General features: G+C 39.5%; 1 protein-coding gene across 1 annotated transcript in view; it reads right to left on the reverse strand.

Annotated features, from left to right (window-relative positions):
• Window positions 1–226: 226 nt before the first annotated feature.
• The window catches only part of P3h2 (prolyl 3-hydroxylase 2), a 151,321-nt gene continuing 131,861 nt past the window's right edge, over window positions 227–19,686 (reverse strand). Inside the window, exons 9-15 of the mRNA XM_076867525.2 lie at window positions 15,150–15,277; window positions 14,514–14,609; window positions 13,023–13,173; window positions 12,165–12,282; window positions 11,213–11,288; window positions 6,236–6,376; window positions 227–1,437 (exon numbers count right to left, since the gene is read on the reverse strand). Of these exons, the coding sequence (XP_076723640.2) occupies window positions 1,345–1,437; window positions 6,236–6,376; window positions 11,213–11,288; window positions 12,165–12,282; window positions 13,023–13,173; window positions 14,514–14,609; window positions 15,150–15,277 (803 nt within the window). The 3' untranslated portion in view covers window positions 227–1,344. The remainder of the gene's footprint in view (window positions 1,438–6,235; window positions 6,377–11,212; window positions 11,289–12,164; window positions 12,283–13,022; window positions 13,174–14,513; window positions 14,610–15,149; window positions 15,278–19,686) is intronic.

Raw genomic sequence — 19,686 nt, forward strand, 5'->3', positions numbered from 1 at the left:
GACTGCAAAACATCTTTGCAGCATCCCCCTTGGTACTGGGATCAGAACCAGTCATTCTCTGGATTAATATCCCCCTGGGCCAACCATCGGTTTCTTCCAAAGCAGTGTCCCCCAGGAGCTGTGTGCCTGCTAGCAAAAGAGTTGTGGCCCAACAGTGCTTCTAGGTTGTCCAGGAGCTGCTGCGGGACCACTGTCTGAAGACAAAACAGGCACCCTGGAGAAGATATTAAAACAAAGCTCCCTTTATTAAACAGCTCCGACACAAGCAGGAATCTGTGAGCTGGGCAGCAGCAATATGGAGGGGCCGTAGAATATAAGCAGATGAAGACTGGAATCAATCAGACTCACTTTTCTTAGTATAAAACACCCCTTTTCTCTAGTGGCTGCCGCTCTCCAGCAGCCTGGCTATAGTGTCCTGAGCCAGGTGGGATTAGAGATTTTCTTCCAAAGTCACTGGAGTGAAGACCCATTCCATTCCAACCTCTCTGTGACTTTTTGAAGACAACTCAGAGGGCAGTCTCTCCTGGAGCACCTTGGAGGGTGAGCTGAAGTTTCCAGTGTACAGAGAGAGGTTGTTCCCTGGTGAGAACACCAGAACCAAAAGCTCCAGCAAGTCCCCGGGAAGACGGCCCCTCTGTCGCAGGCAGTCTTCAGCCAAGAGCTTCCCTCCTGGAGCTTGGATGGCCCTCATGCCCGGGACACCTGAGGCCGTGCAGACTTCACCAGGGGCTCTGCAGACCCAAAGCTTAGCTGACTCTGGAGAGTTGAGCTCACGGCTGTCAGCACCTTGAGAGGACATGGCGGAAAGGCACCGAGCCAGGAAAGCATGCTGAGACCAAGTCACACTCTAACTTTAGAACTGGGACAGGCATAAGAGTGTGGATTCACCAAGAACCAGCTTATTCTCTCTGAGTTTTTGAATGTGCAGCAAACTGTGTGTGTGTGTGTGTGTGTGTGTATGTGTGTTTTGTGTGTGGTGTGTTTGTGTGGTATGTATTTTTGGTGTTTAGATGTGTTTGTGCATGTGTATGTGTATGTGTGGTGTGTTTGGCGTGTATTTATACGTGTGGCACGTGTGTGGTTTGGTATGTGGTACGTGTGTGATGTGTTTGTGTGTGGTGAGTATATGCAGGGCAAGGGAAGGTGACTGAGCTTTGAAATATCATCTGAAGAAAATCCAAGAAAGACAGAAGTGAAGCAAAGCTAGCATCCTAAGGAACAGAAGGGAGATCTAACAACTCATATTAACCTATTAATTTATACCATGGCTCTGTACAAAAATAAAAAGGTTCTTTTAAGATTAACAATTTAAATAAATATTTGATAGAACTTTCTTTCTTGTTTTTATAGCTCATCTTTGGGGTTAATGTTCAGTTCATGCTTTCCTTGCTGCTCCTGATCCAGGATTGCAATCACTTCATCGGCCTTTATTCGTTCCTGCAAAGAAGACAATCGACAAGTTTCTGTTACAAGCATAGTAATCAATCCCAGTGGCAGATGCTTCCTGAACACTTCCACGCATCCATATGGGCATGGATTGGTGCTAAATCCATTTAAGGATGAAATCTCATCTTCATCTCCTTTGTCCTAAGTAATTATTTTCCATGATTTCTCTCCTGCAAAATAAGTCTTGCATATTCAACCACTTCCTACTCTTGCTACTTCATGGTCTCATCAACATCTCCAGCTCAGCTCAGTATTCTAACTGAATGCACCTTTTCTCTCCCACAGACCTATTCTGTTCCTCAGATACTAAACCTCAAAGTAAAGCCGCTGCCCTCCCATTTGCCATAATAGCCTGACCATGGATTCCTGCATCTGATAAGCCATTTGGTCCTTTCCATTTTGTCTCTTATTTCTGTCCCTTTCTTTTCCAGGCATAATACTGTGTATTTATTTTGGGCCAGGGTTTTTCAACCTTGGCACTGTTGACATTTAGACCAGATCATTCCTTGTTGTTGTGTGTGTTTGTGTGTGGAGCGAGGGTCAGGTGCATTGTAGAATGTTCAGCAATGTCCCTGGTCTCTACTTACTACAGGTAGCCAACAGGATGTCTCCCTAAGTTGTGATGACCAAAGTGTCCCCAGACATTGCCCAATGTGCCCTAGGCAAAGCTCCTTCTTAACAGCCACTGGTTTAGGTCCACTTTATTTCCTAACTCGGTTGCATCAGAAACTTCCAAATTGGACTCCCTGTTTCACTACTCACAAGCTTCTAATACTCGTGTGCTTTTCTTGGGTCCTGCTCATAAGCCTGGCCATATCACTCTGCTGCTCAGTACTCACACCCTTGGCTTCCAATGGCTTGAAGGTCTGGGTTCATATTTCTCTGTGTGCTTATAAGTAGCTCACTGATTTAGATCTTTCTGTGTCATCAGCCTTACGTTGTTTTCTTCCCTCTCCTCTCCTTACACTCCAACTTCCTGACTTACCTCCTGATCTCTAAATACTACGGTCTCAAAAGAACTGCCAAGTCCGAGTCTGGATTAAATATCCTTCTGGATGTTGCCATTGTATCCTGTGTTTTCTCTTATCTCACACAAACCAGCCATAGGTCTAGCCGGTCGACCACCACACTGCATCTCAAACCTCCCACGTCTTTCACCTTCTCTGTCATTACTCTAAGTCCAGATATCTGCTAAAGTAATCTTCTGGATCTGGTCATTCCCAGAACTGAGGGAGCAAATTGGGAGGAGGAGGATACAGTAGCTTCCTAGCAGTTAGAATGGATTTCAAAGTACTGATCCAACCTGCAAAGTGTGGACCTGCTTTCTCTGTTCTCCTTTTGTACTATGCTCCATCTTGCATGCCATAACCCAGTCACTCTTCTTTGTTTTTTGTTTTGTTTTGTTTTTTAATATTTCCTTCGTGGTGGGGAGGTTGTTTGCTTGTTTTTGATTCTGGAAACCCAACTCAGGGTCTTACCAATGTCAAAGCATACACTCTACTGCTGAGCTACACCTCCAACACCTTTTTTTTTCTACCTCTTTGAGCTCCCTCTTGTCTCTGGGCCTTTGCATTGTCATCTGAGCCTGAAATGCTCTTCTCCAGATGTCTGTTGGCTCTTCTTGTAACTGGGGTTGCAGCTGACATGTCACTTGCTTGGCGAGAACTCACAGTTTGACAGCCCATTATTCTCAAATCAATTACCTTGTTCCATTTTGCACACACAATTTATGACTATGAGAAATTCTCTCAATTGGTAATATTTTTGCCTATTTGTTGCCTGTCTCTTCCGGGGAGGAAGGAATCTTATCTTCTTGGTCACTCCATTTTCTAGTGTCTAGAAAAAGTTACTGACATTTGGCATTTATATTCAATGAATCAATACATACATATGAAGGTCTCCTCTAAAATGCCTCTCCTTACAGAAATCTCACTCACCCTCTAAAGCTCACCTCAAACATCATCTCCTCAATGACCCTTTCCTAGCTACTTCTTTATAACCCCTGCACATTCATTGGCTACTGACAATTCCTACCACCTTCTGTATTATATTTTACTTACTTGGGCACCTGTATCATCTCTCCAAAGACTCTGAGCTCCTGGAAACCAGGGGTTAAGCCTCATCTGGCCTGTGTTCCCCAGAGGTAGTCTCTGGCACAGTGTAAAGCATAGCAACTTATAAAAACAACTGTTTTATGGCCTAAAATCAAATCTTCTTTCATGCAAGACCTCATAATTGAAAACAATGTTGACGTAAAGACAACCAAAATAACCAACTGACTAAAAGTAAACTAAATTGCTGCTATAGCTTTTTTAAAAAGGCCTGTTTACTAATTTATGAATATGGTAAGAAAATCTCGATGTTTTTAAAAAAAAAAAAGAAAAAGAAAAACTGACACACATGCAAAGTTCTCACATCTGATGGCCACAAAATACTATCACAATTAAGTCTCTTACGAAGGGAAAGAAATTCAAGACCTAAATATGAAATACATGAAACTCTAAAGTTCTTGCATAATTTATGTTGCTAAATACCTCTTGAGATTCCAGTGTATTTAAAGTAATCTATAATATATGGGAATCTGCCAGAACTAATGATTTTTTTTTTTTTTGCCTGCAGGCTTTCCTCACTCAGAGATTCCATCTGAGAAAAGGTTTTTAGCCAGGGATCCCAAACTTTGCTACACATTAGACTCACTTGGGGAGACTTTGAAACTCCTGATGCCCATATAACACTCTATAGAAATTAAATCAGAATTTATGAGGGTGGGAGTCAGTTGTTAATAGTTTTATAAAGATTACCCGGTAATTCCAATGAGAAGAAAGTTTGGGAATCAAGACATAGACAAAATTTTTTATTATTGAAGAGGCTCTTGCCATTTCCAACTGTGGCCACTAGATGCCGCTACTGCCTGAAGACTGGAGAAGATTCATAGTACTTTTCCATCCAAGGAGGAAACAATGGCATTGATGTTTTCTGATTAGGAAGGAGCAGAGAATTACTTTGTGTTTGTTTTATTAATTTATAGTTCATTGATAGAACAATATGTTTGAAGAGAAAGTTGGAATACAGAATTATTAAATTCCCTCTGAGTAAGGTTAAAATTCTGTGGTAGTAAGGCAATTTTTAAACAATTTTACTCTTCATTGTCTCCGCCTTTACCTAGGGACCTTACTGTAGAAGGAGTGCTTCGGAGGGACACTGGTATTTTGGAGTTTACAAAACACAGGGAGGGGGAAATGCTGGGGAATGATATTGGCCAAATTATACTTGTATATCATGTGCATGTGTGAATATGTAACAACAAATCCCATCCGTTTGTACAACTATAATGCACCAATAAAAAAAAGTGGGTGAAAAAAAAAGGGAACAAAAGGAATTCTTGGTGAAGGAGATTGTTCATTGCTGTTGAACTTCTCAGCTCTGTGCTCTCTGTGCTCTCTCTTCCCTGTAAGGACAGTTCTTTCTCTTTCCATGCTAGGTATCATCTTCTTTATTTCTGAGTTTAAGTGAGTCTTCCTGTATTCCCATTTCCTGTCTTCTTGATCTCTCCCTGCTCCCTGATGTCAAGAACTATGTTTTGTTCATCCTGTGGTCCAAGAGGCTGCCTTGCAGGGCTTTCCAGGCAATTAACAAGTCTTCTGTGAACCTGTGTTAAATGTCTGAAAGAATGCTCAGAGAATGTGGGCAAAGAACTTTTGTGAGTTCCTTTTTGTTTTGTTGCAGTGCTGGAGATGGAACCCTGAGCCTAAAATGCACACACTAGGCAAGCACTCTTTCTATCTCTGAGGTACAGCCTTGGTCCCTGTTTTTGTTTTTCTTTTTTCTGAGACAGGCTCTTGATAAGTTGCCCAGGCAGGCCCAGAACTTGTGATTCTGCTGCCTCAGACTCCCTATTAGCTGGTGTGAGACAGTTTTGATGGTGAAAAATACATAAGAAAAAGGGATTGTTTTAAAGCAGTTGTTGATGAAACTGGATTCAATTTAGGGACCCTAAAGAGGAAAACCAGACAGACCATCATTTTAATGAATAGATTAGAACGTGGGCTGAAGAAGACTTTGCAGTCATTCAAGGTGACCCCTTGTCATGAGGCTCAACTTCCATATTTCAGGCCACGTCGCTGACTGGGCTTCAATTGGAGCCGCCAATCAAGACTTCCAAAGCAGACAACTCTACTTCATGCCTCTTCAATGGTGCAGACTACAATCCCTGCCCAAGCACATCTACAAGGATGAGATCACAGTCTCTTTTTCAGGCTAAGTGTCCTCAGCTACTTCAAATACGATATTAAGATTTAATTTAGTAGTAGTGATAAGTCATAAAAAGCTTTCAGCTTCCCTCATCCTCTTTCACATGTTTGATAAATTATTCAGTGATCATTTAATACTTTGCCAAGAAAATAATACAGTCTTTTCTCTTGGAGACCCACAAACTGTCATTCCTCTCTCCCAAGGCTCCAATTTGTTAACAAGCTCAATCTTGATTAGTAACTCTCCAATAACACTGATGATTCTATTTCTGAAAACAGTTTCACTTATTAGAAATGATCAGATTAAAAGCTGCTTTCATAGTTCCTATAAGATATGTAATTGCCATGTCAGGACCAGATCAGGGATGTTTGCTCTTGCTTAGAAAATAGTCCTAGCATTGGAAACCAGAAAGAATTCTGTGAAAGTTTTGTCATGATGTCTTAGGATCCTGAAGGGATAGGGAACAACTTAAAGGACTTTGTAGATTGACCAGTTCAGAAAGCAGGTCTAACTGGATTTCCGAGTGTTAGGAACTCACCAATTCTCTATAAAGTGGGTTCAAGGTGAACCACAGAGCCACAGCACACCTCTGTCCTCTGGTGACTGCCTTCACCCCATGTGGGTTCTCTCCTCCAGATGAGAAGCTGATCATACGCCCACACTTTGGTTTTATAGAGGCCTGCAAAAGAAAATGACAGCTAGACTTTTTAATTTTAGATCATAAACATTACCCTCCGTGGAATTATTTGGGTTAAGGTTTTAGTCAAAGAATAATGGAATGCTGGGGCTGTAAAAAGAAGTCCTGTCAGTCTTTTGATCTGTAGATAAAACCTCATAAAATAAAATGCAAAAAAAATAAGCAAAATATGTGGAATAGCTCATGCACATAGTAATTGCTTAATACATGCTGTGCTAATAGCCTAGAGATTCCAAGAAGGCAAAGGTTTCTTTTAATTCACTTATATAGTTTTAACATAGCAAAGCATCTATGTGCAAGGCAGGTGTACATTTAATATTTGTGGAGTTAAAAAGAAATCAAGAAGACATCTGAGCACTAGAAAAGCCTAACTATTCATCTCAATAGTGGTTACATGAGAGCACCCTTTCTAATTCCTTCATTGTGCATTTATGGTTTATACATTTGTCACAATCCAAAGATTTCTAAAAGTCAAATCTAATCCAAATGATGCATTAATCCCTTCAAACTATTGCTAGCCAGTGGTTAATCAGGCTTTGTTTGACTAGCTTCAGTGAAGCGAACAGACTACCCTTGGGGTGACCTATTCCATGGCCTCTAGGTGTTTTGAGATGACTGACACAACACTTCAAAGCTTGCGCATTGCTCAGGTGGAGCTGTCCAGTGATATCTAGGTAGAAAAGGGCAGTGAGGGAAAAACAGATATTGCTGGGGGCACTGGATCGGGGTGGAAGATGGAAAAGCAGGCTCTTCAAGTTGAGTGAGCTCAAGCAACTGGATATTAGAAGCCTTGGTTGTGGTTTTAAGAAGTGTCTGATGTGAGTAGAGACTATCTTTCTTTTTTAGGAAATATTGAAACCTTACAAATTCTATAGTAGACCTTAGGAAGTAAAGCAAAAACCAAACAGTGAGACTGGCCATTCTACTGCATGCTAAGAGGAACCTTCAAACGAGCTGTTTTCTGAGTTGATACAGGCCCATTAGGGGAGTTTTCATTTTCTTTGTGCATAACATGAGATGGCTGTGGTTTCTTCACTAGTGCCTTCCAGAAGAATGTCTGAAGCATTTCCTGAAGTTCTGGGATAACATTTATACTCCCAGACTGTATGAATCACACGGAAGGTCAGAGGAAGGTGGAGGAGTCAAGAGGTCAGAGGCCCAGGTGTGTGTGTATGCCCACGTATGCATGTAATTTTATGCCTCTGTGTGTGTACACGTGCGTGTGTGAGTATTAAGCGGAAGAGCAGAAGGGAGAAGTCAGTTTCTGGTTGTTTTCCTATTCACAATAATCAAAGAGTGATTTGACTTTTCTAGACAGTGGCTTCTCTTAAGCAGCTGTATGGAGGTGACTGTTCTGATATAAATCTGGACAGTTCACTAGTTACTGGTGTCCACAGTATCAATATGATTCCAATTTGGCAGAGACAGAACTTGCTGTGCCTTTCTGCAGAGAAATAGAACAATAAATAATGTGTGAAGCCTGTGAAGTGGGCTAGAAAAAGCTTTCTAGTAAGTGGCCTTCGGAGCCGGAGCTTCAAGTTCTCTGAACAGCATCCTCTGAGGAGCTCCTCAGGACTCACACGACCACACATGGTGGCCATCACTCTGTGATTACCAGTTCTTGGCGGCAACATTTTAGGATATTAAAGAAAGACTGTCAGGACAATTCAGAGTTTTCTCTCTGATGAAATTAGAAGAATCGAAAGGATACTTAAATATGAAAGATTTCAAGAAAGTTTAGGAGAACAAGTTATGGAATGGCTGAAGCAGTCAGAACTGATGACAGGGGAGTGGGCTCTCAGGGCCCACCAGGACTGACCAAACAGGGAGCTTCACCTGTCACACGTCAGCACATGGAGGAGTAAAGAAGCTTTCGTGAGCCATTCTCAATTCTGACATGGTTTCTACAGGACGTTGTGTTCTGGAGTTTAATTAAATGGTTACGGACGTATTTTGGAACACCGCACCATTAACATTGAATTTCATTTGTCACAAAGCAAACACAACTTATTAAATTTTATCTTCTTCAAACTTACACGGAGAGCTCCAAACCCTTTAATTCCTGTTCCACAAATAAATGCTATTATTTAAAATAAGCCAAGTGTCTTCCAAGTGTACAATTTTCCAAGTACGATTTTTACAAACAATTTTTCCTTCCATCTAACTGATAATAAAGAGCTGGAAAGAATTTGACAGGTACTTCTTATCCTTAATCAATGTAAACATTCAGTCACTATTCAGTTCATTATACAATATCAAGATTTTTCCAAAGTAAAGGATGGAAAAACTCTAATTCTTTTTGTGGCCCTAAGTAAGGTCATTACTTTTCTTTGTTTGTCCTTTGGAAGTCAAATAAGAGAAACAGAAAAGGAAAACTGTCCATTTCTCTTTGTTGAGATTGGAATAAATTTACTATGGCGAAAGAGGTAAGAACTGAAAACTTTACCCATGAATTCCTAAAATAATTCCTAAAATTTTACCCATGGATCTTAATTATCCCTGAGATGTTCTAAAAACTCTGTCATATGCATTAATATAAAATATTGATAGGCTTTTGGGTTAAAAATTTAAGCCAGTTTTCATTTACTTTTTTGAGGAGAGGTTAGATTCATTCCTTTTAAAACCATAAATTATCTGATAATTATAGATAAATAAAAGGAGAATAGTATCTACTTTGACATGGTTAAAAAGCAGAATTTCAGTTAACTTACATTCAACAGTGAATGAAACTGATTCATACATAGTATTCCAAGCATCAATTCTTTCAAACATTCAACGTCTCCAAACATGGCCACTAGGGGGAGTAGAAGCAAAGAAATCTTCTCAACCACCTGTCTGATTTTATTTGAAACTGATTTTCTCCAAAGTATATAAGAGGGAATGGTTTTGTACCTCAGTTTCAGTGTTAGCAAAGCTCAGAAACGAAATGACTTCTACATGCAGCTTTTTAAAAAGTGACATTCTAGTTAGGGCTTTTAAACTCCAACCAAGAACATCAATTCACTTAGTTTTCTACATTATAAAGCATCAAAACACTCCCCAGATAAATATTGAAGTTTACAAAAAAAAAAAAAAAAAAACAGTGAAGCATCACAAACTTTTAAACATACATCATTGTATTAAACTGCATAAAATATTTTTCTTAATTATAACAATATTTCCGAACAAGTTAAACCAGAATATGCATAGAAATTCCTTTTAAACCAAAGAAATATTTATATCACCTGCAAAAGCACAGTAGTGTGTCATGAAAGATACATAGATGTTGTACTGTTCAGAAAAGCATGAAGCTGTGAGAGTAAAATTGCAAAACTCAGGAAAAGTTTGAGAAATGGTTTATGCAATGCAAAACCTTGAAGTTTATCATATACAGGTCCCGATTATTTAGATTTGTATGGAAGAAAGACATAACCTATTTATAATTTATTCCCTCAATTGGAAAAACCTGTTTTTTTTAAACCATTATAAATGTTCTTTGGTTTAAAGATCAAATGATGCTAACTAAACCCAGGTATGGTGGTGCATGCCTGTAATCCAAGCAACTGGGGAGGCTGAGGCAGAAAGATAGCAAATTCAATGCCAGCCTCAGTAACTTAGCAACGACCTTTCCCAAAATAAATGAATGAATGAATGAATGAATGAATAAATAAATAAATAAATAAGTGAAAGGGCTGGGGATGTAGCTCAGTGGCCAAAAGAATGCCTGGGTTCAATCTCAGTACTGAAAGGGGTGGAGGGAGATGCTAACTGTATAGTCTGTAAGTGCTATGGAGGCTGGTTTTCCAAAGGCACTGGTTTGCTTAGGCGAATGTTGGTAAATTTAGGTTTGATCTACATATTTGTGTGTACGTGTGTCAATCTCTGTAGGTTTATTACTTATAATAAAATTATATGTTTGTATTTGTTATGGTTTAGATATGAAGTGTCCCCCAAAAGCTCATGTGTGAGAAAATGTAGGAAAGTTTAGAAATGTAATGATTGTATTATTAAAGGTTTAGCCTAATCAGTACATTAATCCTCTAACAGGGATTAACTGGGTGCTAACTGTAGACAGGTAGGGTGTGGCTAGAAGAGGTAAGTCACTGGGGGGGGGGTTCGTTTGGGGTATATATTTTGTTCTTAGTGAGCAGAGTTCGCTTTCTCTCTGCTTCCTAGTGCCATGTCCTGAGCCTCCTTCCTCCACCACACTCTTCTACCATGATTTCCTACCTCACCTCTGGCCTGGAGCAATGGAATTGACAATCTATTGAGTTGACTGAGACCTTTGAAACCATAAACCCCCAAATAAATTTTTCCTCCTCAAAATAATTAACACACTAACAGTATCAAAAAAGCTGACTAAAACAGTATTTGTACATACACACATATGCTAGAACCCTTTTTGATAATTTGGGTAATTATGGATTTGGAGGCCAATGCTCAATCCAAGCATGTGGAATACCAGGTTACTTGAATTTATTCAGTATAATTATTTGACTTGTCCTAGACTTGGGTGACTAAGAACTAATGTTTTTATGTTTCCATCAAAGAATCAGAAAGTCTAGGTTTTGGTTCCAAGCTGAACACTAACTACCTATGTGGTCCTCATCAAATCCTTTTTTATCTCTACTCTTTATTTATCTTCAAGTTGAACTAGAAGATGTTTATGTATGCTTTTATTTCTAAAAGTTAATGATTTATCAATTTATTTAGACTCTTCCCACCACTTGAATTCTTGAGCTCAGAAGTATTTGGAATCCAGCACTCTGGAAATCCTTGGAAGAATGTAAGACAAAATAAAAAAACACTAAATAAATTTTCAGGAATAAGCTTACTTACAGTCACAGTCTTAGCATCCATTTCAGTGAATATGAATTCTCCTCCTTCGAAGTCATCATTCATATACAGGAGAGCACTAAAGGAGAAAGGGAGAGCCATTCATAGGACAATATGCTCAAAATACCATCACCGTGGAACATGAAGACAGGTGATGACTGGGCTTCCTGATTAGTAACTTGCCTTTGAACTAGACATCTCAATATTTGACTCACCAGACCCTTGAAGGTAAGATCAGATATACTTTGGGTTATACCTCTAAAGGATTTATTAATTCTACTTACATAAAAGTTCTAATTATATTTCAAAGCTCAGATCACATTTCACTTCCTCCAAAGAATATCTAACTAGATTTATTTTAATGGAGCCCTCTGAACCCACCCACATTGCTTCTAACTCTCTTCTTCTCTCACATACTAGTAACTACTTTTTCCGTAATTACTTGGACCCTGGTCTTACAGAGAGGGGGTACTAAAAAATCATTTCAGAATAGGAAAGTGCCTTTATAGACAAAGATATCTTTCAACATCATAAAAGAGTACTTTTTTCTGAGTTTCTGTTTTGTTGTTTGCAAAATGCAACACAGTTCTTCAGATGTGTGAGTCATTGATAACTGATATGAGAAGATCCCCAGGTATGCTAGGACACCATGACTTTGTGTTCTCAGACTGAGATGTACATACCCCAAAAGGGTATGCCTCAGTGAAAACACAATGATTTAAAAACAACAACAACACAAAACAACACAACATACACTCTGCTTGGTAGGAGGAAAATGTGCATGATTTTGAAGATAAAAATGAAGTTGTTGATTCTCAGCTATGGAAGCTGCTTCAGATTACTTGAGAATCTCTGCTTCACAGAGATAAAGATGACAAGCGAAACAGAGTATCTTTCCAGTTCCCATGGATTACCGTTGGGTGGGAGCTTGGTTCTGAAGGAGACGCGGGCTTACCTATAGTCCCGGAAAGTGTAAGCAGGAGGCTCCTTCCAGCATTCATTGGCTTCTGGATCCAACAGGCAGTTATCAGCATGGATGGGATGACTGAGGTCATTTCTTCTATCCTGTTGACCTGCCAGAAAAAGGAATAATATTGATTAACTGTCTTCTCCCGTTCCTGGTGTCCTTTGTAAATGAGAGGATATAGTTGACAGTGGGCAAGCAGTCAGGAGACTCTGGTCTGCTTTTGACTTGAACTTGATGTGAAACCATGGGCAAATCACACCTGTCTCTTCAACTATAAGCACACTCTGATAGAAATATACGTGTATAAGCTCCATGCATTTCATGGGTTGTACTTCAAAAGGATAAGGATGAAATGAAAATGAAAACAAATGATTTTGATTCAGAGGAAACTCCCCCAAGTGTCGCCTACTCCTATGGCATCTTTCCTGTGGCATTCAGGTGGGTGGAAGAGAAGATGCTCAGGAGAAATGATAATGGACATCTCTTTAATATTCTCTTTAACAGCAACCATAATTTCCAGGTCCCTGGTCCCTTGTAAAGAGAAGCCTAGAGAAGAAAAGCATTTTTCTGTATGATGTCAGCAATAAGGAGAAATAGATTTGAAAATATGCAGAGAGAGGGTCTTCAGGAATTTTAGGGGACCAAAAAGGAGCAAAAGAGGGATGTAAAAAGTAAGAGGTCCTGAGTTTCCTAAGTTGCTAATGTTCCTCCTCCTTCTCTTCCTCCTTTAGAAATACAGAACTCTTCTAAAATATTAGGCTACATGTAATAGACTCTGATTTACATAGTTTAAATTCCCATGGTATTGTGGGTAGAAAGGAACAAGTTCAGGCTCTGAATTCTCACCAGACAGGGCTGTTCGGCAGACCATGTGTGTATAGGAAAAATAAAGGGTTGAATTCAGCATGAAATAGGACTCTACGATCTTTCGAGCCTTCTCACTGATGTCATAAAACAGACGTGCACTCTTCAGTGGGACTCGGCCCTCATAACCAAACTGAAAAGAAAAGCAAAATAAAAACATTAGAAAGCAGTGGATTGACCAGTAGAATTAAAAAAACAGGAACTTTATTTTTCCTCAGACCTGATCTTAGAGACTCCCTGTCTTAGTCTCCCTATCCTTGGTGGAATGTTGGGGTAGGGGTTTCACAAGCTGTTAGATCCTTTAGTCACTTTAGTTCCCTGCATTCATTTCAGTAATTAAAATATCTATGTCCTTAACTATGCATTTTAAATAGATACTTTAAATCTGAGCTCAGGCTTGCCTAAGGCTGGAAGCCTGCAATCGAAAAAGAGTTTGGCAGCAGAAACTACTAAATGTCTGCAAAAAAACTTTTGCTTCTTTTTGAGATATGTTCCTTACACATGGCTACCCAGCAAGGGAGCACATTTACCCACTCAGGGCCATACATGTGTATGAGACCATGTGACTAAGTCTTGGACAGGGAAACGTGAGTGTAGGAATGTAGACCCCATTAAAATTTCAACCATGATCCTTGCATTTTCTTCTGCCATCTGCTATGTAGACGGACACACCCAAAAAAAAACTATGAAAACCACTTGAAGATGGCAAAGATCTTCAGTTTGGCCCTTGAATGATTGTGAGGACTAGTGTTTCCTTTCCTTAACTCCACATCTCTCCCAGATGATTTCATTTTATGCAAGCAAGAAATAAACTTGTTTTGAGTAAGAAGAAAGAAAGAGAGAGAGAGAGAGAGAGAGAGAGAGAGAGAGAGCGAGCGAGCAGTAGGTCAATGGGAGGGCTTTGAAGACAATACAGGGTGGCTATATCTACACTAATTAATGGGAATACTGATGGGATTAGGGTTAGGATAAAGAGCTGCTGAAATAAGCTCTTACTAATTACAAAGGGAAACTTAAAAGCTAATTGTTTCCTTCCCTCTTCTCTCATAATACATTCTTAATTCCTCTCTAATAACACTTCTTGCTGTAAAGAATAATTACTTGTTTGGGTATGTTTTTATAACCAGATCATGAGCTCTTTGAGGACAGGGGTTTTGTGGGGGTTTTTTGTCAGGTACAAATTTAATGTAAGTGTGAATTTTCATAAATTAATGATGAAATTTTCATAAATTTATTGATTAAAAACAATAAAGGTGTCTGGGCACGTGTAACTCAGAGGCAGAGCATGTGTTTAGTATGCACCAGACCCTGGTTCAATCCTCATCACCCAAAAACAAATATAACAAAGTTTCTGCTTCATATTTGCTCCTGATTGATGTATATTCTAAACTCTTCTCTTTCCTGTGTCTGTCATTCACTAAAGCCTCTGGGTTGACACTTAGGACCCCAAACCCAAATACAGTGAGACTTTACTTTGAGCGCTTTCAGGACTGTTGCACCTTCAAACTTTTCATTGGGCGTATGGGGTGAAGTTTTTCCTCTGTAGCCGTCACCAACAAGCATGATTCCCTGGAAGCAAAAGGCAAGAAGATGTTTCATCAGTGACAATGATGAATTCATCCGGTCTTTCTTTATGCTTTGGCTGCCAGAAAGATGATAATCAAGGTGAATACTCAGAACCATCCCCATTTTATTCCAGGATACAGGCATAATTAATTTTTTCTAATCAAAAGAAATACCTGTATTTTGTCTTCTCACTACATTTTCATTATACAATATTTTCCCTTTTTAGTAGAAATATATAGAAATAATAATATAAATAGAATGCAATAATCCATATGTCAGTTGATTATTGATTAAAATAAAGGGATTTCCCCCAGTGACTTCATATGCTAGGCAGGGAACATGCTGGATGGGCATTGTCCTGGGAATTAAGCCACTGGGATATTCCCATCTACAAAAGTAAAAATCATCAAAAGCCAAAGCTAAGAAAATCTCTCCGCAATCAGTGTCCTTCTCCTAAACAAAGTCAAAAGTCAGGCCTAAAAGTGGGACCGGACCACGGCTCCTCCAGGCTCATGACAGGCCCCTGCCCCACTCCATGCTCACACTGGCCACGCTGTGGAGCTCCCGGCACTGCTCCTCTGACAGGACATTATCCAGGAGAACCCGCTGGGTCCCGTTCAGCTGCTCTGAGTTGTAGACGAAAGTGATATTCTCATAGAGCAGAGGGCCACCTGAAGGGACAGAGCACATTATCTTATTATTTCTCCTCAAGGAGGGAACACAGAGCACACAACAGCTTTGACTGGACCCTTTGAGACAGACAGATTACTCAGGAAGATGGAGGCACAACGACTAATGACATAGTAGAAAACTCAAGAAACACAATATGAATTCAGGGAAAAGTCAGATATTTGACTGCTATATTTTCCTATAGTGTCATAATAATATATTGCATGCATGTCGTATTTTGGGATAGACAAACTACACTTGATTCCCCATGGTCCTGAAAAGCAAATCAGGCAACTCCTAGAATTCTCCTCTGGGAAGACTCATCCTTCTCCACAGCCCCTCATTTATACCTCTGTCATATTACAGGAGATGAATTGGTCACATGTCAGTGTTACCCAGGCATGACAAGCAACACTCAGTTCACTGGAATCCACAGCAATGCCTCTGCCAGATGACCCTGGTGTTACACCAATCTTCCACTCCTTCCCCAGCCTCTCCCATCCCTCTGCTTAACTGGTTCCAGGAAGCCTTGTACTTGTAGTAGTTGTTTTTTCTGCTTTCTGGGTAAAGTCTTGACATTGCTTTTTCTGCACAGGAGGGTTTCCTGTAGGCTGCTCTCTCCCTAGAGAAAGCCTACAACTTTGAGAAATTAGCTCTCTAGAGCCTCTTCGGAGTGAGAGTCTTTGGGGTCACATTTTAGATTGCAAAATTATAAAATCTAGACCTAACAAGGTCCTTTCCTTATAGAGTAGGAGTGATTAATGGTGAAGAAATCTTCAGATGCAGCAGAGTGCAGACATTTTGAGCCAGAAACTGAAGAGAAAACATTGAGATATATATATATATATAACTCCTTAAAACACTCCTGATAAGTATAAGGACCTGACAAGCTGATAAATACCTGAGTAAGGGCAGCTCATTCTGGAGGATGTGGGGGTGTGGAGGTACATCTCCCGTCCTCCCCGAGTCTAGCAAAATAATTCCTCCCTCCTTTGTCTCTCCCTCCTCCCTTCCTCTCTTCACTCCCTCTCTCCCTTCTTTCTCTCCCATGGCAGAGAGATTCTCAGATAGCCCTTAATGATCACTGCCTCCTGCCTTTCAGACCCTGGTATAATTTGTTTCCCACAAGTGTGGGTGGGCCTGGCACCTGCTTCTCCAACCAGCCCCACGACCACATGGGGCTAAATCACATGTGTGGAGACATCAAACTTGATGTGTGTTTCATTTCTATAAAACAGATTACTCAACCTGGGGAGCAGCACTACTTTTTTATTAGTCTAGTTAGAAAAAAAATGGGGGGGGGCTTTATCACAGAACATGATTAATAGAGCATTAAAAGAATGAGATAGTGTTTCTCAATCTTGAGAACCTATGGTTATCTGTTATAGCCAGTGGTCCCTAAGGAGCTCCAGTGTGAACAAATTATTTTACTGCGATTTTTTTCCTACCATCTTTGTAATTATAAAAACTATGTATACTGTATTTATTTTTATTATTTCATACAAGTATAATACCAAAAATTACTTACAAGATTAAATAAAAGCAAGACCATAAAGCCATCTAAATTCAAATTAACAACCCTAATAAAATGGTCAATGTTATTTCACTGAAGATAAAACAACAGATTCCACATGCATATTCTTCTAAATAATCTGGACCAGGCTCTTCTGAACCAGCATTTCTTACAACACTGTGGTGTATAATGGCATGTTCTTTCCACCACAACTTTTCTCTATAGAATCCATTTTAAAATCTTACAGTATGTGATGAATTTTGGCCTTCATCTGGCCCTAGTATATTATTTAGAAGCTTATCGCCTTCATTTTATTCTTAGTCCTCAACCACTGATGTATGAACAACCTTAAATGAGAAGGGAAACCTCAGGCAACACCTAGCTACAAGGTGTTCATGAGATGACCTACTCATTTTATCCCTTAGTTTTTAAAATTGTCATCAAAATTTATAAATATAGAAATTCTTGGATTCTAAGCCCCCAGTTTCAGTATCACACATTTTGGACGAACAGAAAAATATGTTTTTCTACAACATTTTTGTGCTGACAAGTTTTTGGCCAAGTATTGTGTTAAATAAAATTGAAAAGGATTTCCTGGAACTTTTACTATGTGAATAAGCCCTACGAATCTTCTAAGTAGTGATGTGATATGCAGAAGATTTTAGGCTTAAATGAACATAATTCCTCCCTCCTTTGCCTGTCCCTCCTCCCTTCCTCTCTTCACTCCCTCTCTCCCTTCTTTCCCTCCCACGGCAGAGAGATTCTCAGATAGCCCTTAATGATCACCGCCTCCTGCCTTTCAGACCCTGGTGTAATTTATTTCCCACAAGTGTGGGTGGGCCTGGCTCCTGCTTCTCCAACCAGGAGAATATGACCAAGGTGATGGAATGTTACATCTTCCTTACATTATATAAGATTGCAGCTTGGATCTTCAACAGACTCAGTCCATTGCCTTCCCATGCTTTGATGTGATGCAGCAGGTGGCTGCTTTGGAGCTCACGTGGTAAGAAACTGAAGACCTCCTCCAGCTGGCATCCAATAGGAACTGAAGCACTATAGGCAACAACCCGCTAGGAACCGAATTCTGCCATCTGATTTGGAAGAAGATACTTCCCAGTCAAGTCTGGGAAGAGATCCTAGCCCTGACCACCAATACGTGACAGACTGAAGTTGATTCAGCCGCACTGACCCCAGACCCCTGACCCATAGCAACTGTGAGATAACAGAGCTGCTCTTAACTGCTCTATTTCCCCCTCCCCCTTTTTTTTCACAGAAACAAAACAAAACAAAGCATTAGCCTCCCAAAGACCCTCTTAACACAGAATACAATTTTGGTATGTTGCTCTAATCCATGTAGCTGGATCATTTGGAAAAGTGAACTGTTTGTTCACTCTAATGCAGAAATATGAAATGAAGGACCTGGGGTTGTAGCTCAGTGGAAGAGCATTTGCCTAGCATGTGTGAGCCACTGGGTTTGATCCTCAGAATCACTTAAAAATAAATAAAATAAAATTATTGTGTCCATCTTCAACCAAAAAAAGAATTTAAAAAGAAATATGAAATGAAATGTTCCTTCAACAAGAAAGAGAAGGTATCTGTAGGTTAACTGCAAAGACCTTGCTACTATAAAATTCAAATAGAAATGGAAAAAATGGAAGACACTTGGGAAATTTAATGAAGTAGGTTAGATTGTATTTTGTCAAGTTTTGAGCTTATATTTCTTTGAACACTATTACCATATTTTTGAAGTATGATTTTTTTTAAAGTTACTGAACTAAAACATTTGGAAAAAATGCCTATCATTCAAGCTCTGTATTTGTTGTTATCATCGTCATCATCATCATCATCATCACCACCATGATTGATCTAGTTAACTGTGCCTGGGATATTTTGTAAAGTTCATACTGGGGCATCTTAATAAAGATTATGACATGTTGGGGACTATTTCAAAGGAATGCTAGAGAGATATTAAGTAACACACAGATTGTGTAAACAATAAGTGCAACATTGAGTCTTAAATATCTAGATCCTAAAAGATTCAGGGAGAATTTGTAATACAAACCTGCCTTTAATGTAGCTAACAAAGCTATCATGAAGCATAGCATTTTATACAGAAATTTCCCACATATACACTTCATAAAACACCTAGTTTCCCACTCACTAGCTAAAAGAAAAAAAAAAAATCTTGCCATTCATAAGGCAGGTTAACCAGCCTGCAGATGACTAGTAGCACACCAGACAGAGGATAACATTAAAATTAAAATTAAAACATAGTCCAATAGGTTGTGGTTCCTGTGGCCTGACTTGATGGTTTCAGCCAGCTCCTAACCACAGCTCCAGGATATTTAGTTAAATAACTTAATTCTTCTCTCATTCATAAAGTATGTGCCTGGCTCTGATTCTCTGCTTGCAACAAAGAGATTATCTAGGAAAGTACTCCTTTGTGTTCACTCTGTGGCTCACAGTAAGAAAAATCAATTTCCATAAATATCACAATGTTACACAAGGTATCGATGGGGTACATAAGTTAATGAGCCCTTATATGAGTACAGCCCTTTACAGTTTACAAAAGACTTTCACACCTCAAAAATGATGCCATACTTCCTTCACGGATCAGGATAAAGGGGCTCAAGAGTTTGACTCTAGTTTTCCATTAGCACACAGCACATTAGAATAAGATATCGGCAAAAACTAAGCCTTCTGATTCCAAGTTCAATGTCATTTCATTTCTACCATATTCCCAATGACTACTGCAAAGCTGGTGGTTAGAAGCAGAATGAACAAGGGAAAAAAAAGTCCTTAGTAAGTTACCTTGTATGTTCTATGGACAGAATGTGGCCCCCAGTGATTCCCATTTAATTCTTAGGAGACGTCCTCTAGGAATACAACTAGATACAA

The sequence above is a fragment of the Callospermophilus lateralis genome, chromosome 10 (genome assembly GCF_048772815.1).
Source record: "Callospermophilus lateralis isolate mCalLat2 chromosome 10, mCalLat2.hap1, whole genome shotgun sequence".
Classification (NCBI taxonomy): domain Eukaryota; kingdom Metazoa; phylum Chordata; class Mammalia; order Rodentia; family Sciuridae; genus Callospermophilus; species Callospermophilus lateralis.